Here is a 20,464-nt window from a genome sequence, read left to right as displayed (position 1 = left end):
GAAGCACCGCCCCTTCCTAACCCTAGTACGTATTGATGACGTACTATTTGGCGGTCTGTAAACCGCCTCAGTCTCCAGACATTGTTAAAGCTAAATCTTTCAGCCCCCCCAAGACTGCAACCTAATCATTTAGGGTTAGTACAATATACACTCACAAAAGTTTTAGAAATACATTCCCAGTCAGAAAAATATCACAAACTGCACCCCTGTCTTTTGCATGAAGACTCAACAATTGGAAGTTAAGCCCCCATCCAATCCATTGTTGTTGTTATCTGCCCTTGAGTCAACTTCGACTCATGATGACCCTGTGGATGAGACCTCCAAGAACCCCTATCCTCCATTTCTCTACTTAGTCCCTGCAAGCTCATGCCTGAATTCCCATGATTGAATCCATCCATCTGGCATGTGGTCTTCCTCTCCTTTTTCTCCCCTCTACCTTTCCTAGCATTAGTGTCTTTTCCACTAATCGGTTCCTTATCTTTATATGGCCAAAGTACATCAGCCTTAATTTAATCATCTTGGCTTCCAAGGAGATCCCTGGCTTGATTTGTTCCAAGACTCATCTGTTTTTCTTTCTGGCTGACCATTGTACCTTAAGCACTCTTCTCCAGCACCACATCCCAAATGCATTCATTTTCTTTATGTCTGCTTCCTTGACTATCCAACTATTGCATCCATCTATGATGATGGAGAATACAATGGATGATTTTAACTTTTGAACTCAATTATATAGCTTTATTCTGCAGAATCCCCTCTATTTTTTTCATAGCTGCCATGCTCATTTCTAATCTCCTTCTTATTTCTTGACTGCAGTCACCACCCCGATCTGTATGTGATCCTAGGTATAAGAATTCTTTAACTATTTCAATTTCCTCATTGTCAAGATTGAATTTATGTATCTCTTCTGTGGTCGTGATTTTTGTTTTCTTTATGTTCAGCATTAATCTCTCCTTTGCACTTTCCTCTTTAACCTTCCTTAGTAACCTTTCCATGTCTGTGATGTCTTCTGCCATTATTATGGTAATATCCATGTACCTTAGGTTGTTGATATTCCTTCCTCTTATCTTCATTCCTCCTACTTCTGATTTAGCTCTACTTTTCTTATGATATTTTCAGCATATAATTTGAACAAATGGAGTAAGGAATGCAACCTTGCCTGACCAAGCTGGATGTGATGAGCAAAGTGGAGCTTAGTGGGTTACCTCACTTGGGAGAGTTTATGTAGTATAGAAGTTAAAATGGAGTTCTGTGGATAGTGAACAATAGTTTCCTAATACCCAAATTTGGAACCAGCCATCCAGATAGGGGTGCATGAAGCAAGAAGAGTAGAGCCAGATAGAGTCAGAGATAGGGGCTATGATATAGTACGATGGCTTGGGTGTTAAACTGAGAGCCAGAGCCAGTCACAAACAGAGATAGGTCCAGTCTGTATGCACAGACCAAAAGGTCTGTGCTCCCCCTGGCCTGTACCTGTACAAAATACAGCTTCAAATCCATTTTGTACAGATGACACAGATCATTAGCCCATGCTAGGATCAGCCTGTCCAGATGCCAGTTCAGTGGTTCCAGACCAATTCTGGTCCAAAGCAGATGTAGGCCCCACATGCCCTATACCTGCCTCCACCATCATGTCTTCTCAGAAGTCTCCCATTGCAGCCTATGATATTGGATGGGGGCACTTGGCCATGTGGATGTAGCCAGATGCCCTATTTCCATCCTTACAGCTTGCAACAGGGCTCTTCTGTGAAGATGCAACAGTGGGAGCAGGTATAGTGTACACAGTGGTAGCAGGTCCATGGCATGGTGGGTGAAAGTAATTGCACTGACTTGGGAACTGACCCAGGTCAGAACCCGGAGCAGGATTGCATAGGCTTGGCTTGTGCTATCCTACCCATAGGGTTAGGCCCTAAAGCCAGTTAGAGGCCCAATATAGACAGGCCAAAATAAAGCTGCTTCAGGTCACTTTGAAGGTATGCTGTTTAAATGATGCATGCATCCTAAGAACTGGAACGCAGCTTTGGAGTGGCTTCCGGACTCTTAGGAGATATGAATATGATTTGGGGAGCTGAGAATGTGGGGAGAGGTCAGGGAGAAGTGTTACTTTGTTTGAAACTGAGGTGCTACTGTGTACTGTGTGGAAACAGTATAATGTTTTAGATATTTATTTTAAATCTTTACCATTCTTATTTTCTCCATTTGTCTGGATGTTTTAGTATGATAATTAAAAAGGAAAATGTGTCACATTTCATCCCACTGAATCCAACAACCAACCCAGATACCTGACCAGTAGAGTGGTCATTTGAAGGCCTGAGTACCAGATCCAGGGAGGGATATTAATAGTGAAAAAATAAGGGGAGTGATAGGTGTTCATGGGCTGGAACTGCAGGGCAATCTGGGTAGGGGTTCAATTACAACCTCTGGAATACAGTACTCTTAATGCTCTGCCTTTCTGTTGATCACATCCTGTAGTTTGCTATGATATACTTTGGAAATCACCTGCATTCACTAATTGCATACCTATTGCAGGGAAACACAACTTTTTCCACTCCACCTTCATCTTCATATGAAATTATAATCTTTTCAAGGAACCACCCACTGCCTGTAATTCAAAGACAAAAAGTATATGTTTCTAGGTAGAAGGAAAGCTGATGGTTTGGCTGAAAAAAACACACACAGTCTCATCTAACTCAGTAAATCAGGATAAAATAATTAACACACTCCTCTTAACACTTGGCTTTTCCTCAAAACCTTGAAACCATTAAGTCACAAGACATTTTATCTGGGACAGCTTTAGCAAAATCTATGAACATCTAAGGAGCTTTCATTTGACCCCTGTTTTTGGGACCTCAAAACATATGGTTAAATGATTCAGATGTTTAGCCTTTGGGAAAAGAAGTTTGAATTTTACAGCAAGTAAGTGCACATAAGGACAGTTAGGTCAGTATGATTCATCACTCTGTTTCTGGATTTCCAAATATTTTCCAAAATATTTTTAGTGCAATAAAAGTTCTGTGGATATTTATTTGATCTAGATGTCTTTGCACAAGGAAATTCTTCTGTTTCTTCCTCAGTTACATCCACACAGATAAACAACACAACAATTTCATCATTCCTATCATATTTGAATACGATATATTTTTTAAAAACTAACCAGAAGGGTGAACATTTCCCCTAACATAACACTCATTGTTGTAATGGTCATCTAGACCTTTTCCAAAGAAATGGTCAACAGAGCAACAAATAGACCATGATAACAAAAACTACCCAGCAGTCATTCTATGAACATTTTTATACCATAATTCTTATTAATAAATATTATTATTCACTGCATACAAATTATTATACCAAAAAAAGCCTTTGGCACTGAAGGGAGATTTCATCAAACATAAATGTTCCAGGCAGTGGGGATTGTGTGTGTGTGTGTGTGTGTGTGTGTGTGTGTGTATATATATATATATATAGATTGTAAGCCCGAGGGCAGGGAACCATCTAACTAAAAAGATTGTATGTACAGTGCTGTGTAAATTTACAGTGCTTCATAAATAAAGGTTATTAATAATAATAATTTAAATAAGGTAAAATTCCACTTATATAATCCCTTACTCTTCCCATCACAAAAGATGTTATCTTAATTCAAGAAATAAAATGTGGCATTCTATAGTTTCTCTACAATTGCAACTGTTTGTCTGTATGTCTGTCTGTCTATCATATCTATCTATCTATCTATCTATCTATGGGTTTTGTCTACTGCCTTTTAACCCAGGAGATAAAAATATTAAAAATGTTAAATACATAATTGAAAACATTTAAAAAACTCAACTTGAGAAATAGTTTTAAAACCACAGACATTTAAAAGAACAAGAAGAGTCTGTTCTTTTTTATTTTAATGACTAAAGGACAAATGAAACAAGACAATCTTAGCTGCCTGCCACAAACGCAGAAGGAATAGAACCAGCCTGACCTCCTTTGGGAGAGTGCTTTTTAGTGCAGAGAAAGTTGTGTCACATGTATCTACCAGTCTAACCCATGGGGTGGTGGAACCTTTGTTGTGGATCTCGATTTCAGGAAGGCTCGTATGGGAAAAGGTGGTCTTTCACATATCCTGGCCCCAAAATATGCCCAATAACCATATATGCCCTGAATAAACCTCATTATTTATGAGAGCATTATCTTTTTTTGTTATTTCCTTCATCAGTTTGGACTTTATTTTATAAGGGATGTGTTACCTTTTCATAATTAAAAAAATGGTCCAATTTATATCAGAAATACTAGTCATATGAAACACATCTCGTGTTTAGCACTTGCAAATCGCATACTATGGATGTGTACTTTCAGATTGTCCCATCTTTAGCTAGAAAGGGTGTCTCCAAGCATTAAGAGACTTTGTTTGCTGAGGGGTGAGGGAGATGCTTTTTGTGCAATCTTTTCACCTTTATGTTTTGCACAGTATCTCTTATACTGAGAGCTTTTGTGCAAATGATTTTGCAAAACAGAAAAATCCTGAAATGCAAAGATGTGTTTAAAACTCTTCTCATCTCAGTAAGTGAGGTGTAAACTTTTGAAATTCTTCATACTTGCACAGAGACTGAAATAAGCATAAATTTACATCCTTATCACAAAACTCCCACTATAGTACGGTGTTTCCTAACCTGGATTGAAATTGAAGTCCAACTCATCTGGTTGAGCAAGGCTTCTATCATGTTTCAAGAGGCAGCTTATTATTTTAAGCATACAGCATAACTATACTAGGAGCCACAGCCAAGTAGGTTCCCTGGTGGTGTTTTCCATGTACCTTATTTGGAGAGGTATGCAGGAGTCAAAACACTACTATTTTAACTGGGAGGCTTGGGGAAGATAAGTTCCAAACTTGCCTCTACCTAAATTGCAAACCAGACATTTAAAATAAATAGCATCAGGAACACAGAAAAGGATTGGGGGTGGGAGAGAAGGCATAGAGGCAGGTTGGACATTGTTCCATGCAATGTAACTATAAAGATATATGATATTGCCTGAGATGAGTAGAAAACATGCCCTGGGCATCAAAACATTTTCTGGTCTTTAAAAAAATGAAGAAAATTGAGGTTTACTTTAAAACAGATTTTGAAACTGATCTGTCACTAAGAAATCAGCTGTACCTGGACCAGATCCATCATGGCTAATGAGAACTTTATTCAGAACCCCAAGTGATACAGCAGTCATGTAGAACATGTCAGTCTGTAGAAACATAAACACGTGAGTCACATGAATGGGAGGAAATGAATGCTCTCTGGAGGACATATGGAAGTTATAGCCCCATGAAAGATGGGCTTTATTATAAAACGTACACTCTACTTCAGTAATTGTGCTAAATGAAGCCAATTTTATAATTTAATTCAGCGGTTCTCACACAGTGGGGTGGTACTTCTGGGGATATGGTGAGAGTTGCTCAAGTGGGGCATGAGATATGGAGGCCCTGATCCCCCATCCTCCTCCCAAACTTTTTTTTTTTGGAGGGGGATAAAATTTACACAAGCATTGAGAAAAATACTGAATTTGCTTAAATAAAATGTTTCTAATTTAAACAATGTTATCTCCTTATAAAATGTTAAACTGTAAATATACATGTATGTGTGAATGCAAATACAAGCACTAACAAAATATTTTTATTCATACACAATGAAGATTTTCATATCTGGCTGAATTGCTGGGAAAACATCGCTCAAACATCCCTCAAAGGTGGAGGAAGTGCGCGTGTGTGGAAGCCAGGCACGCTTCCTCAATCATCATGCAATCGTAGCTCTCTTTCAGTGTCCCTGAATCGTTCCAGGGGAGTGGATTTCCTATTAACGCAAAGTTTGCATTCATAGGAAATCTGCTTCCCTTGAGACAATTCAGGGATGAAAGAGGGAGCGATGACTGCATGACGACTGAGGAAGCGTGCCGGACTTCAACACATGTGAGCTTCCTCCACCTTTAAGGCTCATTTGAGCAACTTTTTCCCAGCAATTCAGCCAGGTATGAAAATCTTCTATGTCTAATGGGAGGTGGGGTGACATCCACGTGTAGATGTAAAGGGGGTCCCAAAGGTAAAACGTTGGAATACCACTGATTTAATATACTGTGTTTTTTAAATTAAAAAACATATTAGAATGTAAAAAAAATGGATGGTTTAACACTATGGTGTGAACAAAGAATAGATTTTGCACAATGTTTAGTACTCAAGTTCCTCATCTAACTGTCCTGATTTGACAGACATCAATTAATATGCTATCCTATTTTTTTCAGCAGCTTTTAAAATGTCCCTGTTTCTTTCTCCTCCTCCCATTTCCCCCTCTTGTTATCAGCTTTTTTCAGTGGCTGTAAGTTAAATTCAAAGTACAAAAGTGGTTTGGTCTCAATCTACTCAGTAGGAGGGATTGGAATCTTGACCATCCCTTTAGGCTCTCTTCTCAACAATCCTTTTTTCTGGCTTGAAAAAAAAAGCTTAAGATTGAATTATGCCTGTGTCATACATTATCAGTCACAGACACTAAATTAGACCTTCAATAGCTTTCCTGTATCTTAATGGAATGGTTAAATAAGAATTGGATGTCATCTGACCTGCTCTTGACACCAAACCTCAAAGTTTTAGACAACTTCTCCAGCAATTTTATGAAACAGAACTGTAATGTAATGTAATGGGCACAGGAAATAGTGCCTAACCCTTATATTAAAATCATAGATTAGAAATATTTATCCACATCCTATTGCTACTGCAATCTCTTCAAAAGAGATTGAAAATAATACATGGAGTAGCTGATAAACCCACCAGATACTTTTGTTGCAGTCAGCTGAAAACATGACATACCACTTGAGTATGAGTTAAGGTAATTTGAATACATTCAAGAAATTTCTTTGCTACTGTAATTAAATGCTAAAGAGCTGTTATATAATTATTGCTGGCTTTTTTTTTACCTGACCACGCTGAAATTTGACTTTATTAAATCTTGATGTGCGAAGTTTTCGTTTCCCAGAATCCCCTCTGTTTCCGAAGACAGTGATATATACATTAGAATTAGTTTCTGCACCAGGGTTTGACCCAGTGTATACAGCAATATCATAAAGTACCACTGAAATGAAAACAAAATGTATTATTGATGTAGTTGCATTTCCATGCATTTAAGAGTCTAAGAATGCAGAGCTGCCCCAAAATTTGCATCTGATGGCTAGGGTAAACTAGAATTTTGCACATATGATTTTAGGGAACCGTCTAATTCAGGGGTAGGCAACCTGCGGCCCGGATGTGGCCCAGCAAGGCCTTGGGACCAGCCCCCGCCCGGTCCTGCCGCCGATTGCCGCCAGAGCCTTTGACCTCTCACGTGAGGGCGTGGGGCCTTTGGCCTATCAGGAGGAGGCGGGCAAGGGGGGGCAAGCGGCGGGCAAGGGGGGCAATTGTCTATAGAAGCCTCAGAAATATGCATTTATATTAACATTTTTTTAAAAATCAGCAAATTTTTTCACATGTCCTCCATTTTTTAAATAAAGTGCCCTCCATTTGAAAATTTTGTCCTACATTTGTCCCGGTTTATTTATTTATTTCATTTTTTAAAAAAATTATTTACTTATTTATTTTTTTACTTCGGCCCCCCAGTTGTCTGAGGGACAGCAACCCAGCCCCCGGCTCAAAAAGGTTGCCTACCCCTGGTCTAATTAAAAAGATTGTATGTACAGTGCTGTGTAAATTTACAGCGCTTTATAAATAAAGGTTAATTATTATTATTATTATTATTATTATTATTATTATTATTATTATTTGCTCTTCGTACACTTTTTTTTGCCCTATTCTTTTCGCATGCACATGCACTGCTTAAATTGGTTTACTGTATAATGAACAATTTTATGACACAAGGACAATATGAAACAAAATGCAAGAGAGACAGGCATAAAGGAGGAAAAACAAGTCCTCAGATAAAACTTAATCTACTTAGCAAGAGAAGCCCCTTCTGGAATAATTGCTGTTGTTGTTTCTTACTATTCAATGGAAAACAGCCAGAGAAGGGCCCAGATGAGATTCATGGGGAATATGTTCACTGTTAAAAGACAGTCACTAAGGCAATGACTAGGTAAAACCTGGCTCCCCACCACCCCACTCAGTTGCCCACTCCTGTGGACAATCAAACAAACAAAAGTGGCAATACCCCAGATTGTTGCTTACTTTAAGAAATGGACAAGATCATGCTGGGTTCAGCATTACATGGAGGAAGTCCACTCGTGCTTTCTAAAGAACTCAAAGCTCATAAATTCACCGGACATGTTTGGAAAGTGTGAATACAATTCACTTCATAGGGTGCACTTTCACCTGGCAAGGTTGAGGAAAGCTACTTTCCTTTTTTTTGCGGGTGGGGTATGGGGAGGGTGTGATAATGAGCCCCTATTCCAGTTTAATTGCTCAGAGGGCTGGGTCATGTGTCTCTGACTTTTTTCTCCATTGCTTCCATGTGCTGCTACTTGTAAAACTGCAAAACCATTATTTATCAGTACAGAAGGAGGGGGGGCACTATAATGGTTTTAAATGCTTACATTTTTTTCATAATGCAAAAGTAATACATAGTAATATGAAAGCTATTGCAATCATCCTTTGAGGCCTGATTTTCTGCTCTTCTGCAGCAGTTTGAGGTCAGTGTACCTTGCATTCAGTGACATTATATTAGCATCAAACTGCAATGAAACAGAATTTCCATATCCTCCATCAAATGGGAAATAATAAATGAAAATGAAATTTTCAGAATAAATCAAAAGTCTGAAGATATAATTTTGGCATGCAGAAGCTCACTTGTTAAATGGCATGTAGAGACTCATTTGCATGCATCCATGATTGTGGAAAAGAAATGAAAAGCAAAACAAGAAACAGAGCTAACTACTGTAAGGTTATCCTAACAGTGAAACCTAGTTTCTGATGTTACCTTTTGGAAAACATAGGAGTGAAATACTCCTGTTAAAAATGAGTGGGTTTTAAATAACCTTGCATAAGCATGCAGAAATAGAACTATCATAACCTTTGTCAAAATATCAAAGAAATGTTAGGTGCCTTAGGTCTCATTATTATGAGAAAGCAGGGATATAAATGAATAAAATAATAATAAATAATAATTTAAAAAGGAAAAAGGACTTCATTTTCATGCTCTGCTTTTTAGTTTGATGTAGTGGCTCCAAACACAGAAGAAACAACAGCTTTTAATGCTGCTATTCCCAGGGTATAGGGGAAGTTCTGCTTGGTTCAGCAGTATGGAATAAAATGTAAGGGTTTTGTTTTTGTTTTTGTTTTGCACTGGAAGAGGCCACTTGACTGGAAGGCAACTGAAATGTCATCTTAAAGGCTGTCAGGAGGCTCAACAGCACTGCTTCTCATGGATCCCTAGTGTGACTAGAATCACAACATAGGGCCCGAAAAGACAGGTCAAAATAAAGCTGCTTCGGGTCACTTTTGATGTATGCTATTTGAATGACACACGCATCTTAAGAAGCCAGAAGCTGCATCAAAGCCGTGTTCCAGTCCTTAGGACTGGAACATAGCTTTGGCATGGTTTCCGGACTCTTAGACACATACATCATTTAAACAGCATATCTCCAAACTGATCCAAAGCAGCTTTATTTTGGCCTGTCTGTCCAGGCCTTAAGATGATTGTGGTCCTCCAAACTGAAACATTAGTACTTTTTTAGGTTGGTTATGTCTGCAGGTATATATTTGTTATAATTGAAATGGCTGCTAGCTTGATGCAAAAAATAAAATAAAATGCATGTCTTTTTTTTTTATTTAGGCCTCCAGACGAAGACTTCTAAAATAACATTTATTGCTAGGATGAATAAGATCAGGCTGCGAATGTTTCATGATTTTTAAAGGATGCTGAAGCCCTTAAAATATATTAAGCTAAAGTCTGTGTAGCACTAGTGGTAGGGTGATAGTGAAACTGAATTTCCTCTCCTGCTGCTGGAGGCCTGCCTGTTGGAGGCCTTTTAAAACAAACCAACAATTAACATATGTACCTACATATCAGCAGGTCATGCCAGCAGAATAATCCTGCAATATAATCCCAAATTCTGTGATATTGTCCTGGAGTCTCCTCTGGTAATTACCATTATAAATAGTTTCTGATTCTCCAGTGTAACTCCACTTCATCATCTGCATGAAAGTTTGGTGGCTTTTTCTTTCTTTCTCTTTTTTTAAAACTACGTGTGGTTGGGTGTCGTTTCTGGTTTTGAAAAAGGTTCCCTTTTCTCCTGATCCTAAAGCAGCTGTGGGACAAAAACCTGGAAAAGTGGCTGTCTTAACTTTTACAGGGTGTGAGCATCCCTTTTCAGTATAAAAAAGAATGGTGCTGTACAACTCAACAATGTGGACACCATTGCACTCTGGATTGGGAGTACAGTTTAGCAACCACCATCTTGCTACCTTCCAGGTCCTCCTTCACAGATGTTGGTGCAGAACCTCATCAGTGAGTGTTGGCTAATGGGGTTCAAACCTCTGCTTGATTCCCATTGGCTGACAAATTTGGCCAGACTGAGTGCAAAGTCTTCACTCCAGTTGGGTACTGGGGAATATCTGCCACAGCCACCTTCCTCCTCAGACATTGAGCTGGGAACATTTGCCCTTCTTCCCACCCTTGATTCAGTGTTTCTTGTGTGATGAAAAATATTCTTGATATTGCTGCTATAACGTTCCATGCCTTGTTACAACTTCAAGGCAGCTGGCATGGGTCATATCATAGGAAGATCTCATCAAACTAACTAGAGTTGTAGTGACAGATCAATAAATGGTTACAAACACTTGAAAAAAGTATGGAATGAGTGAACACAGGTGAGGACAACAACAAACAAACCCTAGCAAATTCTAAGGAGATGTTTCTCAACAATTCACATTTCTTAAGACTAACCTGGAAGCACCCATTGCCTTTAAAGTGCCTTTTTGAAAACTTAAATACTGCACAAAGTGTCTGTGGGATATGTGAGTGAGTGTGTGCATGTGTATGAGAAAGAAAGGGGGGACACAGGAGAGCATGTGACGCACTGCGAATGAAAGATCAAGAAAAGTCTGAAAATAAAAATTCTGTGTATACACTCGTGTGTGTCTAGTGTGGATGCCTATGAATAAGTGTTAGAGTGTGTATTGATAGATGAATGGATTGTGTGTGGAAGAATTCTTATGGAAGAATTCAGAAAACATACTTAATGCAAGATGAAACACTAGAAAATGTGTAGGGTGAAACTGTCCATTTTCTTGCTTTGGCCCTTGGGCACTTGTGCACAAAAAGATTCCTCATCCCTGCTTTAGAGCCAAATGTTTTGTTGGGAACATAAAAATAAGCCCTTTAAAATCTGTTTGCCTAGGTCCATGAAAAATAGCAGCTTTTTAACTATCTTTGATATATAAAGTTGAAGGCTTTCATGGCCGACATCCATAGTTTTTGTGGGTTTTTCGGGCTTTGTGGCCATGTTCCAGAAAAGTTTCTTCCTGATGTTTTGCCAGCATCTGTGGCTGGCATCTTCAGAGAATGCTTTTTCCAGGCAAAGCATTCTCTGAAGATGCCAGCCACAGATGCTGACAAAACGTCAGGAAGAAATTTTTCTGGAACATGGCCACAAAGCCCAAAAAACCCACAAAAACATCTTAGCTATAATTCCAGTTGCACTAATATTCTAAAAATAGACTGTGGCTGTTAAGTCTCCTAAACTGATTTCATGATGTCATCGAAACTTCAGAAAGAATCAAACTATTAGGGAGGGAATTCAATATAGCAAAGGTCAGAGGTCAAATAATTCTGGACCAGTGAGCTTAGGTGATAGGAATGGTGCTTTTTTCTTTTCTTTTTCACAATAAAATTTAACCCTCACATAATAGATTTTTTCTATTATGTGGATTGTGATGTGTTTTTTGAGCTTATTGAGAATTCCAGGTTATTTAAATGCCTCTTATCTGAAGAAGCAAGTGTATTCCATCCAAAAACCTGAATAAAAATATCCAAGACAGAGAGATAACAAAATTAAATCAGATAAAATTTAGTGTGCTTTTATTGATGGATATTTCCTGAGCATATGCATTTCATTTCTCCTGAATATATTTTTATTTTCCATGAATAGGGCCAACCTACTAACAGTCAGAATATGCCGCTTTTATTTCTCTGTACTATAGTTCAAAAAAGTGTGTGTGTGTGTGTGTGTGTGTGTGTGTATTAGTCTAACTGTTGTGTTCTTCATGTCAACTCTGACTCATGGTGTAGAGGAGGTTTCCCTTACCTTCCTGCAAGTCTGAGAGAGTGTGACTTGCCCCAGATCATCCAATGGGTTATTGTGGCTGGACAGGAGTTGAACCCTGGTCTCCCAGAATCCTAGTCCAACACTCAAACACCTCAACTGGGACTGCGATCAACTGACTGTTGCTTGGTTACAAGCAACTGATTTCTCTGGACAGTTTTGTCCCAGCAATGTTATGTGGGAAATGTTTGAAATATGAGGGCATTGTTTAAAACTATGTAGGAGACAATGAAGTTTACCGCACCAGGAATAAAATGTTCCCCGATGCATTCTAACGTGCACAAGCGGGGCCACACACGGAGCATGATGGGAACCCGATGGGGCCCAGAACACTAGTTTACCGCACAGGGAACACCACTGCTGCCGCCGAGCGTTCCCATCGGGTTCCAGAGGGTGCCATTTCTGGGAACTGTTTTGAAACAGTTCCCAGAAATGGTGTCCAATGGCACCCTCTGGAACCTGATGGGAACCCGATGGGAACACTCAGCGGTGGTGGTGGAGGTGTTTCTTGTGCGGTAAACTAGTGTTCTGGGCTCCATCGGGTTCCCATCATGCTCCATGCATAGCCCTGCTCATGCACGTTAGAACGCACTGGGGAACGTTTTATCCCCGGTGTGGTAAACTTCAATATCACAGAATGTAACATTAAAATGTTCAGCAATGTATTATGTAAAACATGACGGGGGGAGGGGGCGGTGAATATATCCTAATTGCATGCATGAGAGTTAAATTCACCAGGCAAACCAAATATTGCACATTTGTAGTTGTATGTTTGCCCTTATAGGTGGTTATTTTTTGTCTCAATATGAATTACAGAACAACAGTGTTTGAGAGCTAGAAAACATGAAGTGTTTCACTTCTCTCTGTATGAGCTGCATTGTGTAAGGATTATAAGCACAGAGTCAAAACAGTAACATTGATTTAAAAGACTGGATATCTGAACAGAAATGAAAGATCAAAAGAAATGGGGGAGGGGGAGAAGAGAGAAAAAGAGACAATGACTACGAGGAGGAGAAGTAGCAGGAACCATAAAAATATGAAACGTGGCAGGGAGAAGAAAAAAAATTGGTGGTATACAGACAGAGTAGTATTAAGCCTTGAACCAGTAAGATCACTGTTGACAAAAGGTAGCATTCTGGACTCATGTATCAGGAGAATTAATATTTCAGTGTCAACATCCTGCAGTGAACAGTATCATGAAATAACAAAAGCAAGAAGATGGAAACGATCAATACAAGATACAGAGAAATATGAAAGAGAGATTTCAAACATTAGATTTAAAAATAGACCTATGGCTAGTTGGGAATAGCTAGAGCGAAATAAGGAGCAAAAATAAGAGGAAAAACACCATTATGTTTAAACTTTAGGGGGAAAAAACTGATAATAAAAAAGCAACAAAAGTTCAGTGGTAACCTCAGTAAAAGACCTGCTCACTTCTAAACTGAATGTATAAAATATCATTTCTTCTTATAGTTTATACCTGAAAGGTAGCTTTTTGAGTTAAGTGAATACATTGGTAGCCTAAATAAATAAATTCACATTAATCTGAAAAAATGCATTGATCTGAAATTAGGTATCATGTAATAGATTATCTGAGATACAGATATAGATATTTGTATAGATATAGATATGCAATTATCTATATAAAATAATAAATGCAGGTGAAAAATGTTTCATTCTCAGAATTGCTGAAAAATAAAATGGCTTAGTTGTGCTGAATGTTTATTTATTTTCAGTTTAAATGAGCCACAAATCAATAGATATTTTGAATTCATAAAGTTATACATTTACAAAATTTCTGTCTGCTCCATGCTGTTTTATTTCCAATTATTTGTTGAATATATTTCATTAAATGTAACATGGCAGAGATGACAAAGATAATTTTACTATGATAAGGCTATTATTAATAAAATACTGTATATCATATGGTTTGCTTTGAAAAAATTATATATCTCTTGAAAATATTGATCACACTAAACATTCACTTACTCTGAATAGTACAGAAAGTATCTTCTGACCATGGAAGGCTTGTTTTTCACTTTCCATTCAAGTATTACATGAAGAAAGTTAAACAAAACCTAAACCTGTTCATGTTTCCGGAACCTCAAGGTTCCAGAGGAACAAAGTGCTGCACAATCTCTTTTCCAAGTAGAAGCAATTAAACAGCTACAGAATCTATTTAACTGTGTGAAATCTTATGCATGTAGGATGCAAGCGATTACAGAACAGACCTGTTGGCTACTTTCCCTCTATTTATTAATTCAGGTATTTTTACATTGTTTTCAAGTCAAAACACATCCATAATAGAGCTTACAGTATGAATAGAATAGAAACCATAACATTCAATACAACAAAAATAACAGCAACATAACAAGAAGACCAATAATAATGAAGAAACCTATTACAAAAAAGGCAACCAAAGCATCGAAGTCTCCACAGAAGTTCTAAAAATAGGGAGGAAGGGGCTTGGCCAATATCTCAGTAGAGCCACCACTTAAAACGTTTTGTTACGTCTTACCACCAACTGGGACAAGGCAAAAATGCAGCAAAATTGTCCCAATCTCCTCTCATAAGCGTAAAGGCATTTTTTTTCCTGGGGGGGGAGGGTTTCCCCAAAATATATTTTTAATACTCTTTGATGGGTGCCATTGGGGCCTTGGGGATCCCAAAATTTACCTGAGGTGGCTGTATGTCTTCTTTCCAGCCCACCTACTGGCAATGGCACTCCAGGGCTTGAAGAAGAAGGTTTTTCTGGCCCTAATTTGACATATCAGGGAGTGGATCTGCAACTTTCTCTGTACAAACCAGTACAAGTACTAACCTTCATCAGATGCTCACCATTTCCCCCCAAAGATTAGTTGTTAAGATAAAAACATGATTTCTTGTGGCACCCATCTGTACTACTCTGAATTCAAGGATCTGAATCTAATTCCCTTTCATTTGGCTGAAGGTAATCACCCATCTGTTTGGAGCAGTGCCTATCTCTGAAGGTGGACTGACCCCTGTTTAGTTGACCACATGCAACCATTCCCCATTTCATTCTTCAGATTTCTCATTTCCTTCCTTTTCTCATACCTTTGAGTCATTTTATGAGTATTTTTTATACTTATCCTACCCTAAAGATGTCTCCTGTACTTCATTTTGTCCTTCATTGTTACTGTGGTTTGCTTGAAAATGTGAATGACCTGGTCTGTTATCTTTAACTGAGTATGCACGTGCTTGCCCTTAGTGGCCTTCATTTTGCTTCCTGACCTACAATTATTGGAACCTATAAATAATTCATTGTGTCAGAAACCCCAGCAAAAAGTGTCTTCTGAAACTCTGAATATCTTCAGACATATTACTTCATTTTGAATAATATTTGCCTAACTGGCAGCACACATATTCCTAATAGGAAGCAGTGCTCTTTTCTAATTGATTTATTTATATTCATATTTCATCTTTTCTCCAAAGAGTAGAAAACTTTACAAAGTCTCCCTCTTCCATTTTGTGTTTATAACAACCCTTTAAGGTAGGTTAGTCTGAAAGATATTGTGATAAAGTTGACCATGGGAATTCATGGTGAATAGAGAATTGTAGTCAGCCCTCTGTAGTGATTGTGTGACTCTCTACAAAGGAAAGGCAACATAGAGCTCATCCAAAGTTCACTGATGCACCCATCATCCCCATGGCTACTCATGCAGGATGGGGCTGGTGGGAGTTGTAATGTCACAACATTTGGAAGGCTGTCTACTGTTATCACTACACCATCCCCCCCCCTTTTTTTTTAATCAAGTAACCCTTTATACATGATTCTGGCAAACTGAAAGGCTGCTAAGTTTATATAATGTTTCAACTACATGAAGAATCTGCAATGCAAATCACTGAACTTAGAACACTTTTTCCATATCTTTAGAAATGATACTTGAAAGAGAATAGGAAAGGATCCTGTTTCTTAACATCTCACATTTCACCTTTCACAGCATCTTTATAATGATGAATCCTGAAAGACATTTAATAAAGCTCAGCATAAATTCTTTACATGTGTAGTTTAAGAATCAGAACTGTATATTAGAGACATACCTGGTAGAAGTTCTTTTCCATGTCTTCTTACTGGTATTTCTTGCCATGTATCTGAATCATCTTGATCTTCAGACAGCCAGCAGTTGATAGTTAAACGAATTTCTTTCTCTGGTGGTGTACTCATTCTTTGAAGTCTAATCTCTTGCAGGTACCAACTAGGATCTGGTCCACTGTTGTCATGGCCAATCCGGATTTTATACAGCTCTCCTACATCTTTTAGATTAATCTGCAAAATTCAAACAGGAAAAGGGGTTTTTTATAGTCAACTGAACATTGAAAAAAAAACCCATTGTTATGCATTGCCAAAAAGTACACTGACTTTCTGCCAAAGTGCTACAATATAACCTTTTTTGTTAGATTCATTAAAGCAATCATTTTAAATTTGACTAATTAACATTCGAAAACAAGTATGAAACCAAGTTCAAATAAAAATACAACAACTAATAATGAAATCCGGATCTGGCATAAAAGTGTAAGGAAATCAATCAGCTAAAACAAAAATGATTAACTATAATCAGTGAAAACCAGTAATAAACAATACTATCAATACATTTACTAGGACAATAAAAATGCACAGATTACATCGTGCAAGCTTTTGAAGCTCCACTGGCTTCTTTAGCAGACAAAGGTGTTAAAAATCACACAGGAGAAGAAAACCATGTTACTGTACTATATTTTCAAAGCCTGGTAAAACATAGTGCTTGCTGTAGCAACGAAAAGAGGATGCTAGGCAACTGTCTTTCTCAACAGCATTCTCACAAAAAATAACAACCATCTATCTTGTGGTCACACTACAGATTTCAAATTGAAATCTGGTGAAGGACTTTAGGGTGCAAGTATGTACCTATGGAAAATGTTGTTTCCTTAGGTCAGAGAACAGGAAAATTTGCCCTGCCTGATTTTTTTTATTACAACTCTCATAATCCCTTACTCTAGGCTATGATGATCAGGGTTTATTGAAGTTGTAGGCATAAAAACAACTGAAGAACCACAGTTGCTCACTGCTACTGTAGCCCCAGATTATATAATAGTCAGGGTTTTTTTTTTTAAGATCCATTTTTAAACAAACATGGAAGAAGTCTCTTGCCCCATCACATCCTGATTTATCCAAATCTGAGTAAAGCTACATGGCTAATTATAGGTCTTGTTGGGAGAAAAAAAAAGTATTTTCTTCAATTATCAGGAATGAGATTTCATCAGTGATATCACTAGAACAGAGTTGAATCCATCCTCTCCCAGTTTTGCAAACTGTGAATTGTGAGGAGGGGATTTTGGTGATCCAGGGATAAAATGTTCATTTCATTTACTGGCAGCAATGAAGATTTTCACACAATATCGTTATATCGTTCCTTTATCATCCAAAAGTGTAGTGGAATCGTCATAACAGATAGATGATTCCAAAAGATTTTTACATGAGGCTGTTAGTGTTCTTAAAATGTTGATATATCAAAATTCAGCAATAAATGATTACAAAATGATTTCAAAACAGTTGAATTGCTGAATTCTGATATATAAACGTTTTAAGAACACTAACAGCCTCATGAGAAAATCTTTTGGAATCATCTATCTGTTATGACGATTCCACTACATTTTGGGATGATAAAGGAATGATATAACGATGTTGTGTGAAATGTCTACATTCCCCAATCCTGCAGATCCACCCTTTAAAGAAGCCCCTTCCTAGGCAGATCATGATAGAGTGAGGGAAGGCAATATTTGCTCCTCTATCTGCCCTCACTCAGATTTAGCTTCAATCATCATATTCATAGTAAGGGCAAAAAACAGTGGACTTTATCACACGAGCAAAAAAGACGAGAACATAGCAGGATGCTCCTGTCAATATCACGCAATAGTGCTATCATTATCACACAACATCACATGACCTTGCTATTATCACACAATTATCCTATGAATAAACAGACATTCTAGTGCCACTTTTTATTCATGGGAAAATCCCATGAATAAAGAGTGGCACTAGAATGCCGCTTTATTCACGCGATAACCACAACGTCATGTCATCCTGCTATGCTCCCGTCTCTTTTGGTAGTGTGACAAAGTCCAGTGATTCTTGCTTTCAATATGGTGCATTCTGAGATGGAAAGGAGTACCTATGACATAAAAACAGTTTACATCAGCAATAGGAACCATGCTGATTGCTGTTTCTATTGCTACTATGACCGTGCAAGCAAACTGTGACAAGAATAACAGGTAAGTCGAGAGCTGTATGTTAAGGAAAAACATTTGTTTCATCCTAGTTCCTAAATTTGAGGTATAAATGTTATTTCCCTCAACACATACAGCTCTAGTCCTGATGTTATGTATAATAATTAGTTCCAGAGAATAGGAGCCACTGATTCAAACTACAAGAAAAGTGATTCCACCTCAAGATTAGGAAGAACTTCCTGACAGTAAAAGCTATTCTTTGGTTTGGAATTGATTATTCTCACCTTCTGCTTGTAGACACTAAGCACTCTGCTTGTGAGATACATAGCTATCTCCCACATTTCCCAACAGCTCTACTGCCATAGAGCTTGGGGCATGTAGAGTTTATTGTTTAGTGCTTTTTTTTCTCTGTATACCCATAGAAAAACTGTTTTCCCCTGACTACTATAACAAGAACCATAGGCTGGCCTGTTAGTGATTAGCTCAGAGCATTATGAAAAGCTGGCTGAACAAAAAATAGATCTGCCATAAGCACTACAGGTTCCAAGATGCAAATCATCATATATTTAAATGCCATCATCAATATATGGCCTTAATACACTTGTGGAGGGTCCATGTAAAACAGCTTAGATCTCAAAGGTTTTAGTGAACAGCCCCATTTTCATTTGGTTCTGGAATGATGGCACCAATTGGGCCTCCATGGATGATATTTCATAACTGGGGTGTCACAGCAGAGAGGGGCCTTGTGTCTGATAGTGTTCTAGTTAGCATACAACTGCATCAGATTTATTCAATACTGCTGAGATGCAGGTACAGAAACTGATCTGTCAGAATAATCAGTTGTTTCAAACAGAAAGTGCAGCAAAACCTAGATTAAGCATTACCGTTTTTGGTGTCCCTTCAGAAGTAAAACGTCTGGCTGAATTCCCAAGAGTAAAACACATGGACTGCTTGGCAAAGAAATGTGCTGCTATTATTTATAAATTTGGAACAAATATTGCATCTGTTTTTAAACTGAGAACAAGTTGAACTTTCTTTTACAAAGTGTTTTCCTCCCCCTCTTCCTCCCCCTCTTCAGAACAAAAAGCTTTGAGGGTGGAAGCTTACTGAAAGCTACATTTTATTACTTCCATTCTGCTGGTACTGGCTCAGTGTATCTGGACCTCCCTACTTCATAGTAGTTTGATTGTGACCACCAGAAACCTTTGCTGTATGATAACTAACAGGACTGCATCAAGAAATTTTGATGCATTGAAGTAAAGGACAAAATGTGTTCCCTCTTTTCTCTTGTAGAAGCTGGCCCGAATAGAAACTGCATTTTAATTCAGCACTGGTGATATGACAGCATCCTTCACCTCTTGTGCAGGAAGCAAGCTTAGTTCAGCTCAGAGCATGGAGAATACACAAATCTGTCCTCCAAGCAAGATGAACAGCCATATAGGTTTCCTCTACTGCTGTCTCCACAGCACCCAATGTCTCTTGCCAGAGGCAACTGCCTAGCTTTCAAATTGTTATGGTATTTATTTATAATCCTGATTTTTTTCCACCCCAGAACTAAAGGCAGCTAACAAAAATGAAAAAAAATGCAGGTTAAAAATACAGGTAAAGACATACAAAAAGTTATTGCTACGTAATTAAACTACATATAAAATTAAAACAGTTCAAATGTATCCATTAAAAATAAAATAAAACAGTACAGCAAACTATTAAAACACTTTGGGAGATACAGATGGGCAGCTCCTTGCCACCCATTTTTGCCACCCATTTTTGCTCCTCATCGGTGCCATGCCACCCGCATGGCATGGCACCAATGTGGTCTCTAAAAAGGAGCCGCTCTAAGTGGCTTCTTTTTAAGGGCATCATCATGGCGCTCGTGTGCCATGATGACGCCGCTTCCAGCAAGCACTGTTTGGGCACTTAGACACCTGCGCATCATTGTCGCACACCCTGTGTTGATGGGGCATGACAAGAT

At 38.2% G+C, this 20,464-nt stretch overlaps 1 protein-coding gene across 1 annotated transcript in view; it reads right to left on the bottom strand.

The window, feature by feature from the left end:
* The window catches only part of RP1 (RP1 axonemal microtubule associated), a 233,926-nt gene that overhangs the window by 110,525 nt on the left and 102,937 nt on the right, over positions 1-20,464 (bottom strand). Inside the window, 4 exon segments of the mRNA XM_042461410.1 lie at positions 2,518-2,599; positions 5,136-5,214; positions 6,934-7,088; positions 16,330-16,555. Coding sequence (XP_042317344.1) covers positions 2,518-2,599; positions 5,136-5,214; positions 6,934-7,088; positions 16,330-16,555 — 542 coding nt within the window.

This window comes from Sceloporus undulatus, chromosome 4 (assembly GCF_019175285.1).
Source record: "Sceloporus undulatus isolate JIND9_A2432 ecotype Alabama chromosome 4, SceUnd_v1.1, whole genome shotgun sequence".
In the NCBI taxonomy this organism is placed as follows: domain Eukaryota; kingdom Metazoa; phylum Chordata; class Lepidosauria; order Squamata; family Phrynosomatidae; genus Sceloporus; species Sceloporus undulatus.
Note: the sequence above shows the minus strand (reverse complement) of the source record. Positions and strands in the feature narration are given on the sequence as shown.